General features: G+C 41.1%; 1 protein-coding gene across 14 annotated transcripts in view; it reads left to right on the forward strand.

Annotated features, from left to right (window-relative positions):
- NFAT5 (nuclear factor of activated T cells 5) overlaps positions 1 to 17,733 on the forward strand; it is a 132,108-nt gene extending 114,375 nt beyond the window's left edge. For 9 of the 14 annotated variants that reach the window (XM_065537102.2, XM_005592386.5, XM_074027514.1 and 6 more), the window contains 5 exons: positions 6,046 to 6,129; positions 11,837 to 11,985; positions 12,976 to 15,463; positions 16,585 to 16,828; positions 17,649 to 17,733. In XM_065537102.2, the coding sequence (XP_065393174.1) occupies positions 6,046 to 6,129; positions 11,837 to 11,985; positions 12,976 to 15,463; positions 16,585 to 16,820 (2,957 nt within the window). In that variant the 3' untranslated portion in view covers positions 16,821 to 16,828; positions 17,649 to 17,733. The remainder of the gene's footprint in view (positions 1 to 6,045; positions 6,130 to 11,836; positions 11,986 to 12,975; positions 15,464 to 16,584; positions 16,829 to 17,648) is intronic. The other 5 variants (XM_065537103.2, XM_005592387.5, XM_074027516.1 and 2 more) reach the window with 1 other exon arrangement.
- Positions 17,734 to 18,375: the final 642 nt, after the last annotated feature.

The following is an 18,375-nucleotide window of genomic DNA, read 5'->3' on the forward strand; positions in this document are numbered from 1 at the left end:
TGGTCTCAAACTCTTGACCTCAGGTGATCTGCCCGCCTCAGCCTCTCAAAGTGTTGGGATTGCAGGCGTGAGCCAGCACTCCCAGCCTCCTATTTTATTTTTAGTCATATCTGAATTTTGCAGCATTATTTTCTACTAATTTGCTGCAAAAGGTATGCCACAGTACAGCACTGTTAAAATACCTCTTGAAGGCCTGGAGTGGTGGCTCACGCCTATAATTCTAGCACTTTGGGAGGCCAAGGCAGGCGAATCACTTAAGGCCAGGAATTCAAAACCAGCCTGGCCAAAATGTTGAAACCCCCTTTCTACTAAAAATACAAAAATTAGCCAGGCATGATGGTGGGCACCTATTGACCCAGCTACGTGGGAGGCTGAGACAGGAGAATCTCTTGAACCCAGGAGGTGGAGGTTGCAGTGAGCCAAGATCATGCCACTGTAGTCTAGCGTGGGCAACAGAGTGAGATTTTGTCAAAAAACAGAACAAACAAATTTTAAAAACCTTGATATTTGTCTCAGAATTAAAGATCATGTGTAAAAACTTTGGACCAAAAAGGCAAAGTTTAGAAATAATATCCTGGCTTCAACAAAAATAGGAGAAAGAAGATTGGCTTATTCTCAAAGACCAAATATTTTATTGTTTCCTTTCTAGGAAGGCTTCAAACATCTAAGGAAATTTGATGTAAAATTAATAGTTGGCCGGGCACAGTGGCTCACGCCTGTAATCCCAGCACTTTGGGAGGCCAAGGCAGGCGGACCACGAGGTCAGGAAATTGAGACCATCCTGGCTAACACGGTGAAACCCCGTCTCTACTAACAATACAAAAAAATTAGCCGGGCCTGGTGGTGGGCACCTGTAGTCCCAGCTACTCGGGAGGCTGAGGCAGGAGAATGGTGTGAACCTGGGAGGCAGAGTTTGCAGTGAGCTGAGATCGCGCCACTGTACTCCAGCCTGGGCGACAGAGTGAGACTCTGTCTCAAAAAGAAAAAGGGGGGAAAGAAAATTAATGATAGTTAAAGCATTTTAGTAACTGTTAGTTACTAAATATTGACATTTAATGTTTTGCAGGAGCTTGCACAAACATGAGAAGAGAGATGGTATAATTAATACATAGGATTTTTTTCCTGATGAGCTTCTGCATCAGTTGTGTTGGAAGGGAAAGGTGTTTATGTCAGGGAATAGCCTTAAAGGTTTTGCTATCCTGAAAACACTGAGATTTTCTTGTCTTCACTTGTTTCTTTGTTTTTATTGATTAATTATAGAGACTTCAGGACTTTGAAGTACTTAGCATCAACATTAAGAATCCTCATTTCTTAGTGATAAATGCTAATTATTAAAAATTGCCCTTTGATAAATTGCTGAATAAACAGCTTTTAACTATTCTACTTCAAAGGCTATACTAATTGCCTAATTTTGGCCATTCTTAGGCAATCATTACCATATGTTTGCTCTTTCAAGTTTTTCCCCACATATTTTGTATGTTACAGATAGCAATCACTCTTAGAAAACCTTGTTTGAAGAAATATAAGGTATGCAAACTTTCTAATACAATCTAATGCCTTAGCTTCTGCCTCTGTGATACAGCTAATTAGCCTTCCCGCAGTTTTCCTTTTTTTTTTTTCTTTTGAGATGGAATTTTGCTCTGTCACCCAGGCTAGAGTGCAATGGCGCGATCTCGACTCACTGCAACCTCCACCTCCCAGATTCAGGCGATTCTCCTGCCACAGCCTCCCAAGTGGCTGGGACTACAGGTGCCCACCATCACACCTGGCTAATTTTTGTATTTTTAGTAGACACAGGGTTTCACCATGTTGGCCAGGCTGGTCTCTAACTCCTGACCTCAAGTGATCTGCCCGCCTCAGCCTCTCAAAATGTTGGGATTACAGGCATGAGCCACAATTTTACTTTTTTGTATTTTATGAAATAGGATAATCTTTTCAAGTGTCCATGAGAGAGAATATGATTTCAGGAAAACTTGGGCACAGAAAATTTGGCCTATCTCAGTATGGCAAACTAATAGCTGTTGTGGTTCATTTAGGGACTGTTGTTAAATATTTGATTACTCATTAGTGTATAATTATAGCAGCCACAACAAGGTCCATCCTAATATTTACGGGTTGGAGTAGAAGTGGTGACTGTTAATACTATTTATTGAAATACTTAAAAGTTATAAATAAAACTAACAAATCATTAAGTGAAATATACCTCCTATACTATTTTGACCAAAATACCCTCATAACAACCTGAAAGGCTAAATTTGAATTTAGAATTTTCAAACTGCTTTGAATTCTAAGCTGGGCTGTGGTAGCATGAGGAGAGAGCATCCCTACCTGCCACCCTTCTTTTGACATTTTTTGGCTCCATCCTATACTTGGAAGCCTTTTGATACCTTAATCAGTGCTTCCATCTAATATGCCTAAGAGTGCACACAAAATCTAGGATAGTTGTACAGAAAATCTAGAGATCAGCCGGGCACAGTGGCTCATGCCTATAATCCCAGCACTTTGGGAGGCCGAGGCGGGTGGATCATGAGGTCAGGAGATCGAGACCATCCTGGCTAACACAGTGAAACCTGTCTCTACTAAAAAATACAAAAAATTAGCCGGACGTGGTGGTGGGCACCTGTAGTCTCAGCTACTCGGGAGGCTAAGGCAGGAGAATGGCATGAACCCAGGAGGCGGAGCTTGCGGTGAGCCGAGATTGCGCCACTGTACTCCAGCCTGGGTGACAGAGTGAGACTCCATCCCAAAAAAAAAAAAAAAAAAAAGAAAATCTAGGGATCCTGGGTGCCTGTTACATGGTCTAAAGGTAGGGTCAAGGCAAAGGCTCAAGTGAACGTATCCTAGTTCCACACATTCTTCCAGGTACAGACCTTCTAACACCCAATGGGGCCATACTGCCCCAAATCAAAATGTGTGTGCTCTCAGGCACTTAGATACTTTCCAGAGTCGTAAAACCTTTGTTTTATTGATAGTCTCTGAAGCTTTGCTTAGCCATTAAAACATCCTAAATTTTTTTTTACTTCAGCCTATTCAGACACAGAAATCACACTAGACATTATTTGCTGTAACTCCACAGTGGTGATTTCTATAATAAATGGGGATGTAATATTTAACATCTTTTTTTTCTAAAAAGAAATTACTGGTTGGGTGAGGTGGCTCACATCTGTAGTCCTGACACTTCAGGAGGCCGAGGCAAGAGGATCACTTGAGCCCAGGAGTTCGAGACCAGCCTGGGCGATATAGTGACACCCCCCCATCCCTACAAAGAAAAAATAATACTAAACTAGGCATGGTGGCATGTGCCTGTAGTCCCAGCTACTCGGGAGGCTGAGGTGAGAGGATCGCTTGAGCCTGAGAGGTTGAGGCTGCGGTAAGCCGTGATCAGGCCAGTGTACTCCAGCCTGGACAACAGAGCAAAACCCTATCTCAAAAAAAGAATAAGAAGAATTTTAAAATTACTAATAACATGATTTTAAAATAGAAATTTAAATTTTTTTCAAGGATTAGTTTATATTTTTAAATCTATTGTTACTAGAATTAATGTCATGCATAAATATTTTATGTGTATTTTTTTCCATTCAGTTGCCTATAAATCATTTGTTGGACCTACTGTGAAACATACTAAGATAAATTATTTAACTTCATTCACAGGAGATGTGTACAAATTCCTCTCTTTATTTTCGTTATATCATTTGACATATTAGAAAATATAAAATAAATATATTGAAAAATAGAAATTGGCCGAGCGTGGTGGCTCACACATGGAATCCCAGCACTTTCAGAGACCAAGGCAGGTAGATCACCTGAGGTCGGGAGTTAGAGACCAGCCTGACCAACATGGAGAAACCCTGTCTCTACTAAAAATACAAAATTAACCGGGTGTGGTGGGGCATGCCTGTAATCACAGCTGCTCAGGAGGCTAAGGCAGGAGAATTGCTTGAACCCGGGAGGTGGAGGTTGCAGTGAGCCGAGATCACGCCATTGCACTCCAGCCTGGGCAACAAGAACGAAAGTCCGTCTCAAAAAAAAAAAGAAGAAAAGAAAAAGAAAAAAGAAAAGTAGAAATTAAGGCCAAGCATGGTGGTTCATGCCTGTAATCCCAGCAATTTGGGAGTCTGAGGTGGGCAGATTGCTTGAGCTCAGCAGTTTGAGACCAACCTGGGCAACATGGCAAAACACCATCTCTACCAAAAATACAAAAATTAGCCTGTCGTGGCGGCGTGCGCCTGTAGTTCCAGCTACTCGGGAGACTGAGGTGGGTGGATGGCTTGAGCCTGGGAGGTGGAAGTTGCAGTGAGCCAATACCATGCCACTGCACTCTAGCCTGGGTGACAGAGCCCCAGACCCTGTTTCAAAGGAAAAAAAAATAAAATGTATTCAAATAAAATATGTAATCATTTGAAGCAAGAACCAATTTATTTGTAATTTATTAAACTTTAGTTTTTAGAACTGATTTATATTCTTAGGCCCATTAAATTTTTTTTTTTTTTTTTTTTTTTTTTTGAGACGGAGTCTCGCTCTGTCGCCCAGGCTGGAGTGCAGTGGCGCTATCTCGGCTCACTGCAAGCTCCGCCTCCCGGGTTTACGCCATTCTCCTGCCTCAGCCTCCCGAGTAGCTGGGACTACAGGCACCCGCCACCTCGCCCGGCTAATTTTTTTGTATTTTTAGTAGAGACGGGGTTTCATTGTGTTAGCCAGGATGGTCTCGATCTCCTGACCTCGTGATCCGCCCGTCTCGGCCTCCCAAAGTGCTGGGATTACAGGCTTGAGCCACCGCGCCCAGCCAGGCCCATTAAATTTATAGTTTAAATTTGTTATAGTAGGCTGGGCGCTCAAGCCTGTAATCCCAGTACTTTGGGAGGCCAAAGTGGGCAGATCACTTGAAATCAGAAGTTTGAGACCAGCTTGGCCAACACAGTGAAACCCCATCTCTACTAAAAATACAAAAATTAGCCTGGCAGCCAGTGCGGTGGCTCATACCTATAATCCCAGCAGTTTGGGAAGCTAAGATGGGCAGATCACATGAGGTCAGGAGTTTGAGACCAGCCTGGCCAACATGGTGAAACCCTGTCTGTACTGAAAATACAAAAATTAGCCAGGTGTGGTGGTGTGCGCCTGTAGTCCCAGCTACTCGGGAGGCTGAGGCAGGAGAATCCCTTGAACCCAGGAGGTGGAGGTTGCAGTGAGCCTTGACTGCACCATTGCTCTCCAGCCTGGGTAACAAGAGTGAAACTCCATCTCAAAAAATAAATAAATAATTAGCCTAGCATGGTGGCATGCACTTGAAATCCCAGCTACTCAAGAGGCTAAGGCAGGAGAATGGCTTGAACCTGGGAGGTGGATGTTGCAGTGAGCCACGATCATACCACTGCACTCCTGGGTGACCTAGCGAGACTCTGTCTCAAAAATAAATAAATAAATAAATAGATAATTAGGCTGGGCATGGTGGCTCACGCCTGTAATCCCAGCACTTTGGGAGGCCAAGGCGGGTGGATCACAAGGTCAGGAGTTCAAGACCAGCCTGGCCAAGATAGTGAAACCCTGTCTCTACTAAAAATACAAAAAAATTTAGCCGGGAGTGGTGGCAGGCACCTGTAATCCCAGCTACTCAGGAGGCTGAGGCAGAGAATTGCTTGAACCCAGGAGGCAGAGATTGCAGTGATCCAAGATCGAGCCACTGTATTGCAGCCTGAGCAACAGAGCAAGACTCTGTCTCAAAAAAAAGATGGGGTTTCACCATGTTGGTCAGGCTGGTCTTGAACTCCTGACCGCAAGTGATCACCCACCTTGGCTTCCCAAAGTGCTGGGATTACAGATGTGAGCCACTGCACCCCGCCTGGTTTTGTTTTGCTAAGTGATCGCATGCTCTGCCCACTTGGAGATTGGAGAATTTAGAGGATAGAAATTTACCTCAACTAGAATTTCTGCTAAACAAATAATTAAATGATACTGTGTGACAAGATATTCTAATTAAAGAGTTTAAGATACAAGGTTTTTAGGATGAGTAAATGTAGATAAATACATTAATCTTTTTTTTTTTAATAGCAGCAGCTGGTGCTTTGAATGTAAATGTGAAGAAGGAAATATCTAGTCCAGCAAGACCTTGCTCCTTTGAAGAGGCCATGAAAGGTACCAAGTAGATTATTCTCAAAAATCGTAATTAGGTGCTCCTATATGTTTTCTCTAGCACACCTTACTGTTTTATTTTCTCTTAAGTACTTACAATACTTTGCAGGGTATCTTTCATATTGTAAAATAAATACGTGTTTAATTTTACTAAATGTAGAGACTTGTTTTCCAATTTGATATTTTTCTTGCTGAATATGTTTATATATATTTTAAAGTACATTGGAATGGAGGAGTTTTGTTTTTTTGTTTTTTGTTTTTTTAATTCCCCAATATTAAAAGTATATGAGGCCGGGCACAGTGGTTCATGCCTGTAATCCCAGCTTTTTGGGAGGCCGAGGCAGGTAGATCATTTGAGGTCAGGAGTTCAAGACCTGCCTGGCCAACATGGTGAAACCCTGTCTCTACTAAAAATACAAAAATTAGCCAGGGGTGGTGGCAGGTGCCTGTAGTCCCAGCTGCTTGGGAGGCTGAGTCAGGAGAATCTCTTTAATCTGGGAGGCAGAGGTTGCAGTGAGCCAAGATCATGCCACTGTACTCCAGCCTGGGTCACAGAGCGAGACCCTGTCTCAAAAACAAAAAAAAAGGAAAGTAAGGCCAGGCACGGTGGGCCACACCTATAGTCCCGGCACTTTGGGAGACGAAGGTAGGAAGATTTAGGAAGATTACTTGAGTCCAGAAATTTGAGATGATAGATATCCATTGGCTAATAATTAAATGCATCATCTGTAGTTATTGCTGAACAGATATGGGCAGCACAGTGAGAAGATTTCTTGTCTCTACCAAAAAAAAAAACTTAAAACAGGCCAGGCACAGTGGCTCACGCCTATAATGCCAGCACTTTGGGAGGCCGAGGCGGGCTGATCACCTGAGGTCAGGCATTCAAGACCAGCCTGACCAACATGGAGAAACCCATTCTCTACTAAAAATACAAAATTAGCCAAGCATGGTGGTACATGCCTGTTATCCCAGCTACTCGAGAAGCTGAGACAGGAGAATTGCTTGAATCCAGGAAGCAGAGATTGCAGTGAGCCGAGATCGTGCCACTGCACTTCAATCTGGGCAACAAGAGCGAAACTCCTATCTCAAAAAAAAAAAAAAAAATAGGCCAGGCGCGGTGGCTCATGCCTTTAATCTCAATACTTTTGGGAGGCTGAGCTTTGCAGATCACCTGAGGTCAGGAGTTCAAGACCAGTCTGGTCAACATGGCGAAACCCCATCTCTACTAAAAATACAAAAAGTATTAGCCTGGCATGGTGATATGTGCCTGTAATCCCAGCTACTCTGGAGGCTGAGGCAAGAGAATCGCTTGAACCCTGGAAGTGGAGGTTCCAGTGAGCCGAGATTGTACCACTGCTCTCTCCAGCCTGGGCAACAGAGCAGGACTCGGGCTCAAAAAAAAAAAAAAAAAAAAAATTATAAACATTAACCGGGCATGGTGGCATGCACCTATCATCCTAGTTATTCATGATACCGAGGTAGGAGGATTGCTTAACCTGAAGAGGTTGAAGCTGGATTGAGCTGTGATCATACCACTGCACTCCAGCATGGGCAAAGGAACAAGACTCTCAAAAACAAAACAAAGCAGAAATTTGTTTTGTTTATGTACCTTTTTGATAAAAAATTTAAATCAGGCTGGGCATGGTGGCTCACACCTATAATCCCAGCACTTTGAGGGGCTAAGGTGGGTGGATCACCTGAGGTCAGGAATCTGAGACCAGCCTGGCCAACATGGTGAAACCTCATCTCTACTAAAAATACAAAATTTAGCTGGGCGTGGTGGTGCGTGCCGGTAATCCCAGCTGCTCGGGAGATTGGGCAGAAGAATTTCTCGAACCTGGGAGGCAGGGATTGCAGTGAGCCGCAATCATGCCACTGCACTCCAGCCTGGGCGACAGAGTAAAACTCTACCTCAAAAAATATATATAAATCACATATGAGAAATAGTTTGGTAAATAGAGATTACTTGAGAAAAAATGCAAGTGTTGGATTGTAATGCATTGATGCCAGCTTGATGTTCTTAGAGCAAATTAATTCTTAATGAGGAGGAGAAAAAAATTAATCTGATATTTTCATTTATAATGTACTACTAAATTGAAGTTGACTAGAAGATTATTATTAAATTAACAAGATGGAACATATCTGACAAACTTAGTGTCTGGCCTGGAGACATTTTGGACTGTTTTTGGTGGGACTAGACTTAGATAAAATTGGAACAAGGCCAGATGCAGTGGCTCACGCCTGTAATCCCAGCACTTTGGGAGGCCAAGCTGGTGGATCACCTGAGGTCAGGAGTTTGAGACCTGCCTGGCCAACATGGCAAAACCCTGTCTCTACTAAAAATAAAAAATTAGTCGGGCATGGTAGCGTGTGCCTGTAATCCCAGCTGGTTGGGAAGCTGAGACAGAAGAATCGCTTGAATCCAGGAGGCGAAGGTTGTAGTGAGCCCAGATTGAGCCACTGCACTCCAGCTTGGGCAACAGAGTGAGACTCTGGAAAAAAAAAAAAAAAAAAGGATTGGAACATAAATAAAATTAACCTCTGTGACCTTTGTGCATATGACAGTAGAAAGACTTATATCTGTGCATGAGCATTAGACTAAAATGTCCTTTTACTGTTTGTCTTACCGGTAGACATACTTGTCAGTGGTCAGCTGAGGATAGATAAAAGAGTCTTGCTCAACTTAACTCTACCTAGTCTCACTTTCCAGAAAGGGGGAGAAGATAATAAGCATTACTATCTAAATACATTTTAAGAAAAATTGTAGATCTGTTAAGCAGTAACTGTATAGGTGATATATTTATTTATATGTAATTTCTAATTGAATTATAATATAATCTTGACTGTAAACATGGAAATTTTTAGACCAAAAATAATGTTAATAAAAATATAAGCCAGGAACAGTGGCTAGTGCCTATAATTCCAACTACTCAAGGGATTGAGGTGGGAGGATCACTTGAATCCCGTAGTTTGAGGCTGCAGGTACTACACTCCAGCCTGGGTAACAGAATGAGACCCTGCCTCTAATTGAATAAATGAGTGAGTGAATGAATGAATGAATGAATATTTTTAAAAAGAAAAATACAGACTGTATATTTTTATTTTTATTTATTATTATTATTATTTGAGATGGAATCTTGCTTTGTTGCCCAGGCTGGAGTGCAGTGGCATGGTCTCAGCTTACTGCAACCTCCAACCTCTGACTCCTGGGTTCAAGTGATTCTCCTGGCTCAGTCTCTCCAGTAGCTGAGATTTACAGGTGCCCTGTACCACGCTTGGCTATTTTTTATTTTATTTTATTTTATTTTTTGTATTTTTAGTAGAGACAGGGTTTCACCATGTTGGTCAGGCTGGTCTCGAACTCCTGATCTCGTGGTCCACCTGCCTCCGCCTCCCATATTACTGGGATTACAGGCATGAGTCACTGCACCTGGCCCATATTTTTATTTTTGTAGGATTAACCAAATAATCCACAACAAACTAAATTGACAGTGATAAAGCTAAAGTAAGATTAATTCTTTTCTTCATTCACTCAGCAAACATTTGTTGATTACCTACTGTGCAACAGGCGATAACATCTGCCTTCATGGAGCTCATGATCTAATGAAATTCAAAAGCAAGAATAGTAGTTGACTATTACAGGATCAACTTAAGATAACACCAATGGTTTTAAAAATGTTCTATGGGATATTCGTAGATTACTTTTAAATGCCTGCCCTGTACATGATCTGAAGTTTTGTCTCAGTCAAAATTAGGTTGTAGGCCGAGTGTGGTGGCTCATGCCTATAATCCCAGCACTTTGGGAGGCCTAGCAGGGAGGATCGCTTGAGCTCAGGAGTTCAAGACCAGCCTAGGCAACATAATGAGACTCTTGTCTCTACAAAAAAATTTAAAAAATTAGTCAGGCATGGTGGTGTGTGCCTGTAGTCCCAGCTACTTGTGGGGCTGAGGTGGGAGGATTGCCTGAGCCCAGGAGGTGGAGGTTGCAGTGAGGCCTGATTGTACCACTGCACACCCACCAACAGAGAGAGACCCTGTCTCAAATAAAATAAATAAAATAAAATAAAATAAAAATCTGGTGGTTAGGGGAATTGTATTGGTATTATAATTTAGGTGAAAATAGGTCCAAAGAACTCATGAATAAATGATTCATTTCTCAAACAGGTAGAATAATAAAACATGGAATGTCAAAAGTTAAATGAGCACTTTCCCCTCTATCAAAATAATCAGTTTTCATAGGAATTAGGTTTTTAGCCAAATGGCTGTGAGGCAAGTTGAAGACAAGAAAATTGCAAATATATTTTTAGATGAAAATATTTACTTTCAGGTTTTTTTTTTTTTTTGAGACAGAGTCTTGCTCTGTTGCCTAGCCTGCAGTATGGTAGAGCAATCTCAGCTCACTGCAACCTCCTTCTCCCGGATTCAAGCGATTCTTGTGCCTCAGCCTCCCAAGTAGCTAGGATTTACAGGCATGTGCCACCATGCCTTGCTAATTTTTGTATTTTTAGTAGAGACAGAGTTTCACCATGTCGGCCTGGCTGGTCTCGAACTCCTGGCCTCAAGTAATCCGCCCGCCTCAACCTTCCAAAGTGCTGAGATTACAGGCATGAGCCACCACACTTGGCCTTTCAGCAGCATATTGACTAACAATAACAACAAAAAAAATTTATGAAGGGAGCTATCCAACTAATATACCATGTGCCTTTTTAAAAGCTTTATAGCCAGGATTTCTTCTCGGTATCAAATTAAGAAATTTAACAGCTATGCTTTCTGAAGACTCTTTCCATAGAGCCTCCAAGTGGTAGTAAACTTTTAAATCAGGATTTGGCTATGTGCTCAACTCAGAAGATTGTCATTAGCAGTAGCGGTAGCTACCACTGAGTGCCAGTGCAGACTCAGGTAGACAAAAAAGAAGAAAGAAAAGCAATCAAGGGGGAAAAGTAGATATAGTGGAGTGGTAGAATCTTGCTATATGTTGCCTCTAGGTACAAATCTAGAACTAACTACTCCTCAAAATGGAGGTGGTAGGAGGTGGGAAATAATTTTTCATTTTGCTTGGGAAATTTGGTTTGTAAACCTAAAATAGCCCTTATTTCTGGGGGAAAAAAAAAGATGTTTAAAGTCCAGTCTAAAAGAGAATTGTGTCCATGTGCCAACTTGTCATATTCAAATTTTCTAATTAGTTTTAATTTAGAAAAGCAAAATTTATTGATCACTGGGTGGTATTTTCTAATGAGAAGCTTGAACTTAGTTTAAGAAAGAAGTGCTCTGACAATCTCATAGCCCTTAAGAAGTTCTGAGACTTTATATTGTCAGACAGCTAAATCCTAAGAGAAGAGTGTAGTGGTTGTAATTGAGTAGCTTTATCCTCCTGGAGATTTTTAAGCTGTATCCTATAATATACTCTGGTCAGGTTGGGTAGTATGATTCAAGGCACTTGGAACGGTCTTGGGGAATATAGCCTGGTAATCGAACTGCTTAAGCTTATTATTAATATTTAAGCTATAGTTCCAGGCCCATTCCAGAGGTCCCCCAGCCAATGCACTTCATAAAAGGGAAGATACATCTTAATATACCAGTTTTGTATCTCATGCTACCATTATAGCATCAAAAAATAGACATTTAAATCATGACTAATAATAAATTTTAGAATAAAATAGTTGGTAATTTTTGTGATTTTAAACTTTTCTTTTTTTGTGTGTGTATGCAGCAATGAAAACTACTGGATGTAATTTAGATAAGGTAAATATTATTCCTAACGCCCTGATCACTCCACTCATACCAAGCAGTATGATTAAGAGTGAAGATGTTACTCCAATGGAAGTAACAGCAGAAAAAAGATCTTCCACTATTTTTAAGGTAAGCTATATTGACTACTGCTCCAACTTCTAACCTCCTATATAAAAATTGCTGTCTTTTACTTTTCCTATTTTTTTCACATTGCTTTTACTTTGGATGTACTTAATGAATTTTGCTGTAAAGAGGGAATGCTTTATACTTCAGCAAAATTGCCCACAAAGTGACTTCCAATATACATTTTGACACGGGAGGAATTAATATGTTATATGAGATATTAATGAAAGTACTAATTTTAGCATTTTCAGAGTTAAGAGGTGTTTTTATTTTTTTCCCAGTCTTTTCCCGTAACTTTCTATTTCTTTTTTTTTACTTGTCTTCTCCCCTGTAATGTTACTGAGGAGCTGCAAAATTGAGATATTTTGATACCTGCTCTTGATGAACCATAAAATTAATGTGTTCTGATTACCCTTAATTCACCTAAGTATATCAATAGCTGATTATTCTACTTCTTTGTTTGACTATCTTTGCTTATAGTACTTTTTAAAAATATATCCCAAGGAAAATGAGGCATCATATAATGGAGAATTGTAGTCCCATACCTGTTTTGTAAATGATGATAATATAGAGTGGAAAACTGGTCCTGCATATATTTTTAGAACAATAGTGATTTTTCCCCCCTTGAGACGGATGGAGTCTCTCTCTGTCACCCAGGCTGGAGTGCAGTGGCATGATCTCAGCTCACTGCAAGCTCCGCCTACCAGGTTCACGCCATTTTCCTGCCTTAGCCTCCCGAGTGACTGGGACTACAGGCACCCGCCACCTCACCCGGCTAATTTTTTGTCTTTTCAAAAGTAGAGACGGGTTTTGACGGTGTTAGCCAGGATGGTCTCGATCTTCTGACTTCGTGATCTGCCCGCCTTGGCCTCCCAAAGTGCTGGGATTACAGGCTTGAGCCACTGCGCCTGGCCAAACAATAGTGATTTTTGATGTATGTTACAAACTTATTTAATGTTTATATATTCATATTATTTGGGGATTTTTATGTTTTAGACTACAAAGACAGTCGGATCAACTCAGCAAGCATTAGAAAACATCTCAAACATAGCAGGAAATGGCTCTTTTTCATCACCATCATCTTCCCACCTACCTTCTGAAAATGAAAAACAGCAGCAGATTCAGCCCAAGGCATACAACCCAGAGACCCTGACAACTATTCAAACCCAGGACATCTCACAGCCTGGTACTTTTCCAGCAGTTTCTGCTTCTAGTCAGCTGCCCAACAGCGATGCATTATTGCAGCAGGCTACACAGTTTCAGACAAGAGAAACTCAGTCTAGAGAGGTATTACAGTCAGATGGCACAGTGGTTAATTTGTCACAACTGACTGAGGCGTCACAACAGCAGCAGCAGTCACCACTACAAGAACAAGCACAGACTTTACAGCAGCAGATTTCATCAAATATTTTTCCATCACCAAATAGTGTGAGTCAGCTTCAGAATACTATTCAGCAGCTGCAAGCAGGGAGTTTTACAGGCAGTACTGCTAGTGGCAGCAGTGGAAGTGTTGACTTGGTCCAGCAAGTTTTAGAGGCACAGCAACAGTTATCTTCAGTTTTATTTTCTGCTCCAGATGGTAATGAGAATGTTCAAGAGCAGCTTAGTGCAGATATTTTTCAACAAGTCAGTCAAATTCAGAGTGGTGTAAGCCCTGGAATGTTTTCCTCAACAGAGCCAACAGTCCATACCAGACCAGATAATTTATTACCTGGAAGAGCTGAAAGTGTTCATCCACAGTCTGAAAACACATTATCTAATCAACAGCAGCAGCAGCAACAACAGCAAGTGATGGAATCTTCAGCCGCAATGGTGATGGAGATGCAACAGAGTATCTGCCAGGCAGCTGCCCAGATTCAGTCAGAATTATTCCCTTCAACTGCTTCAGCAAATGGAAACCTTCAGCAATCGCCAGTTTACCAGCAGACTTCTCACATGATGAGTGCATTGTCTACCAATGAGGATATGCAAATGCAGTGTGAATTGTTTTCTTCTCCTCCTGCAGTTTCTGGAAATGAAACTTCTACAACCACCACACAGCAGGTTGCAACCCCTGGCACTACCATGTTTCAGACATCAAGTTCAGGAGATGGAGAAGAAACTGGAACACAAGCAAAACAGATTCAGAACAGTGTCTTTCAGACCATGGTCCAAATGCAACATAGTGGAGACAATCAACCTCAAGTTAACCTTTTTTCATCCACAAAAAGTATGATGAGTGTTCAGAATAGTGGTACCCAGCAACAAGGTAATGGTTTATTCCAGCAAGGGAATGAGATGATGTCACTTCAATCTGGAAATTTTTTGCAGCAGTCTTCTCATTCACAGGCCCAACTTTTTCATCCTCAGAATCCTATTGCCGATGCTCAGAATCTTTCCCAGGAAACTCAAGGTTCTCTCTTTCATAGTCCAAATCCTATTGTCCACAGTCAGACTTCTACAACCTCCTCCGAACAAATGCAGCCTCCAATGTTTCACTCTCAAAGTACCATTGCTGTGTTACAGGGCTCTTCAGTTCCTCAAGACCAGCAGTCAACCAACATATTTCTTTCCCAGAGTCCCATGAATAATCTTCAGACTAACACAGTAGCCCAAGAAGCATTTTTTGCAGCACCGAACTCAATTTCTCCACTTCAGTCAACATCAAACACTGAACAACAAGCTGCTTTCCAACAGCAAGCTCCAATATCACACATCCAGACCCCTATGCTTTCCCAAGAACAGGCACAACCCCCCCAGCAAGGTTTATTTCAGCCTCAGGTGTCCCTGGGCTCCCTTCCACCTAATCCAATGCCTCAAAGCCAACAAGGAACCATGTTCCAGTCACAGCACTCAATAGTTGCCATGCAGAGTAACTCTCCATCCCAGGAGCAGCAGCAACAGCAGCAACAGCAGCAGCAACAGCAGCAGCAACAACAACAGGGCATTTTATTCAGTAATCAGAATACCATGGCTACAATGGCGTCTCCAAAGCAACCACCACCAAACATGATATTCAACCCAAATCAAAATCCAATGGCTAATCAGGAGCAACAGAACCAGTCAATTTTTCACCAACAAAGTAATATGGCCCCAATGAATCAAGAGCAACAGGCCATGCAATTTCAGAGTCAGTCCACAGTTTCCTCACTTCAGAACCCAGGTCCTACCCAGTCGGAATCATCACAGACCCCCTTGTTCCATAGCTCTCCTCAGATTCAGTTGGTACAAGGGTCACCTAGTTCTCAAGAGCAGCAAGTAACACTCTTCTTATCTCCAGCATCCATGTCTGCCTTGCAGACCAGTATAAATCAACAAGATATGCAACAGTCTCCTCTTTATTCCCCTCAGAACAACATGCCTGGAATTCAAGGAGCCTCATCTTCGCCTCAACCACAGGCTACTTTATTTCACAACACAGCAGGAGGCACAATGAACCAACTACAGAATTCTCCTGGCTCATCTCAGCAGACATCAGGAATGTTCTTATTTGGCATTCAAAATAGTAAGAAACTCTAATTTTTCATTACTTAATTGGTCATCATTATTATTAGAAGGAAGCAGAGTACAGTGGTGCAATCTTGACTGATTGCACCCTCTGCCTCCCAGGTTCAGGTGATTCTCCTGCCTCAGCCTCCTGAGCAGCTGGGATTACAGGTTTGCACAACACACCCAGCTAATTTTTGTATTTTTGTTAGAGATGGGGTTTCACCATGTTGACCAGGCTGGTGTCGAATTTTTGACTTCAAGTGATCTGCTGGCCTCGGCCTCCCAAAGTGCTGGGATTACAGGCGTGAGCCACCGCACCCGTCCTGTACGGTTGTTTTAAGAGTGTAGATTGTAGTTAGAACTCTATCACCTATAGACTATGAGATCTTGTATAAGTTATGTGGCTTTTATGGGTCTCAATTCTCTCATTTAAAATGGTGATAATAGGCCGGGCGCCTATGTATAAAAATGTGTGTTTGCCATTTTAAGCTGTAAACTTAAAAGGAAAACGAAGTAAGAATGACAGATAATATCTTAGCCAATTGAAGTCAGTAGTTTCTAAGGAGGTAGAAACCCATCTTTAGGCCGGGCGCAGTGGCTCAAGCCTGTAATCCCAGCACTTTGGGAGGCCGAGACCAGCGGATCATGAGGTCAGGAGATCAAGACCATCCTGGCTAACACGGTGAAACCCCGTCTCTACTAAAAAATACAAAAAAAAACCTAGCTGGGCGAGGTGGCGGGCGCCTGTATTCCGAGCTACTCGGGAGGCTGAGGCAGGAGAATGGCGTAAACCCGGGAGGCGGAGCTTGCAGTGAGCTGAGATCCGGCCACTGCATTCCAGCCTGGGCGACAGAGCAAGACTCTGTCTCAAAAAAAAAAAACCCATCTTTAATGTTAATATACCAAGGAATTTATATAGGACTTTTGATATTTAAGCAAAGTTGTATTTTTAGACTGCTTAAAGGAAACCTAAGATGAATTCCAGTGCCAATCTGTGAAAACTTTTTTCTTGGACTGTCAGGTGCCTAACTTTTAGTAATGTACAAAGAGAATGCAGTAATGAATTTGCCCCAACAACTAATATCTTTTCATGAATCTTCACTAACCAGATACCTTCTATTTTCAATGTCTCTGCAGACTGTAGTCAGCTTTTAACCTCTGGACCAGCTACATTGCCTGATCAGTTGATGGCCATAAGTCAGCCAGGCCAACCACAAAATGAGGGCCAGCCACCTGTGACAACACTTCTTTCTCAGCAAATGCCAGAGAATTCTCCACTGGCATCCTCTATAAACACCAACCAGAACATCGAAAAGATTGATTTGCTTGTTTCGTTGCAAAACCAAGGGAACAACTTGACTGGCTCCTTTTAACTGGATATGTAAGTATTGCATTTTGGCTTCTTATTGGAAAGCATCAAATTTTATTCTTAACAGATTTAGGTTAAGTAATAGTAGTTTAGTTCTAAACTTTTAAAATGTGACTTCCTCACAAGATGATACTTTTTTACTCTGAATAAAATTATTCTGAATGATAGCTTATGGTCATATACTTAATACAGACCAAACATCCCTAGTCCAAAAATCCAAAATCCAAAATGCTCTGAAATCCGAATCTTTTTGAGTGCTGACATGACATCTCAAGTGGAAAATTCCACACCTGACCTCATATGATAGGGTCATAGTCAAAATGCAGGCTCACAACATGCAGTTGATTTGGTGTCCCTGAGGGAAAAAAAGATTTTCCCAGCTCCCTTCAGCTGTGATAGATCTTTTTAGGTGTATATGAAACAGAAGTGAATTACATGTTTGGACTTGTGTCTTATTCCCAAGATATCTCATTGTGTGTATGTACATATTCCAAAATCCAAAAAAGAAATTGGAAATACTTCTGATCCCAAGCATTTTAGATAAGGGATATTCAACCTATATTGGAAATTCCTTCTGCTTCTGAGCTTCTTTGCCTTGGAATAACAAAACATCTGATGAGTATGCACAGTGTGTTTCCTCTGTACTATATATTGGATATAATCATCCCTTCCTCCAGAAATAAATTTTGAGTCAGAAAAGTCTGTGGAAAATCAAATATGAAAAAGTTTTACTTATAGTACCATAATATACTTTAGGATCATTCAGGGTATCAGACACTTTATAAATACTTCCCTCCCTCGTAAGTTACATTAAACTTTTTCTCTTTTTTAGAAATTCCATGAAGAAAATCCTGATTCCAAGATGTCCTGAGATCTTGTGGTTCCATGAGAATTATTATTTTAAAAACAAAACAAAATATGAAAAACTGTATTTGAGTAAATTGATAGATTTTATTCTGACTGCAAAAGAGCACACCTATGCTGCTTGTTGCAGTGACTAACCACAAATGTTAACATCTTCATATTTTATATTCCTAATAACAGTGATGACTGAGAATCTATTTGAGTTTCCAGCTGGCAGAATTGTTATTATTTTCCTAGGCGCAATTTCCTTAAACGTACAGTTTAAATTAAAGGCTGGACCACTCAGTTATTATTGCTATTAGAAAATAATATATCATGTTTACTTTCGTTCTTCATTATTTTCTTTCCTGCATTGTTTTAGTCAAGTAATGGCTTTTGAAAAAGTAAAGTTCAGTAGTAACTAAGGCGGTTATTTTTTTCAATATAAAAGGCACAGCTGTTGGCCAAAGTGAAGGAATCTTTTTTCAGTTTTATTGGAGAAACTGAAGGGGTAACATTCTAACAAGTAAACTGTATATGCAGATAAAAGAACTCTTGATTTAACACAAAGGCAGATGATACACTTAGAAAACTGGGAACAGCTGGAATGCCATTGATTTTATTTTTTCAGAGAGTTGTTAGTTGTCTGGGTTTCTACTAAGGGGTTTAGCCATAACTGTGCATAGAAAAATAATTATCTTTATCTGTAAAAAATG

The sequence above is a fragment of the Macaca fascicularis genome, chromosome 20, assembly GCF_037993035.2.
Source record: "Macaca fascicularis isolate 582-1 chromosome 20, T2T-MFA8v1.1".
NCBI classification, from domain to species: Eukaryota; Metazoa; Chordata; class Mammalia; order Primates; family Cercopithecidae; genus Macaca; species Macaca fascicularis.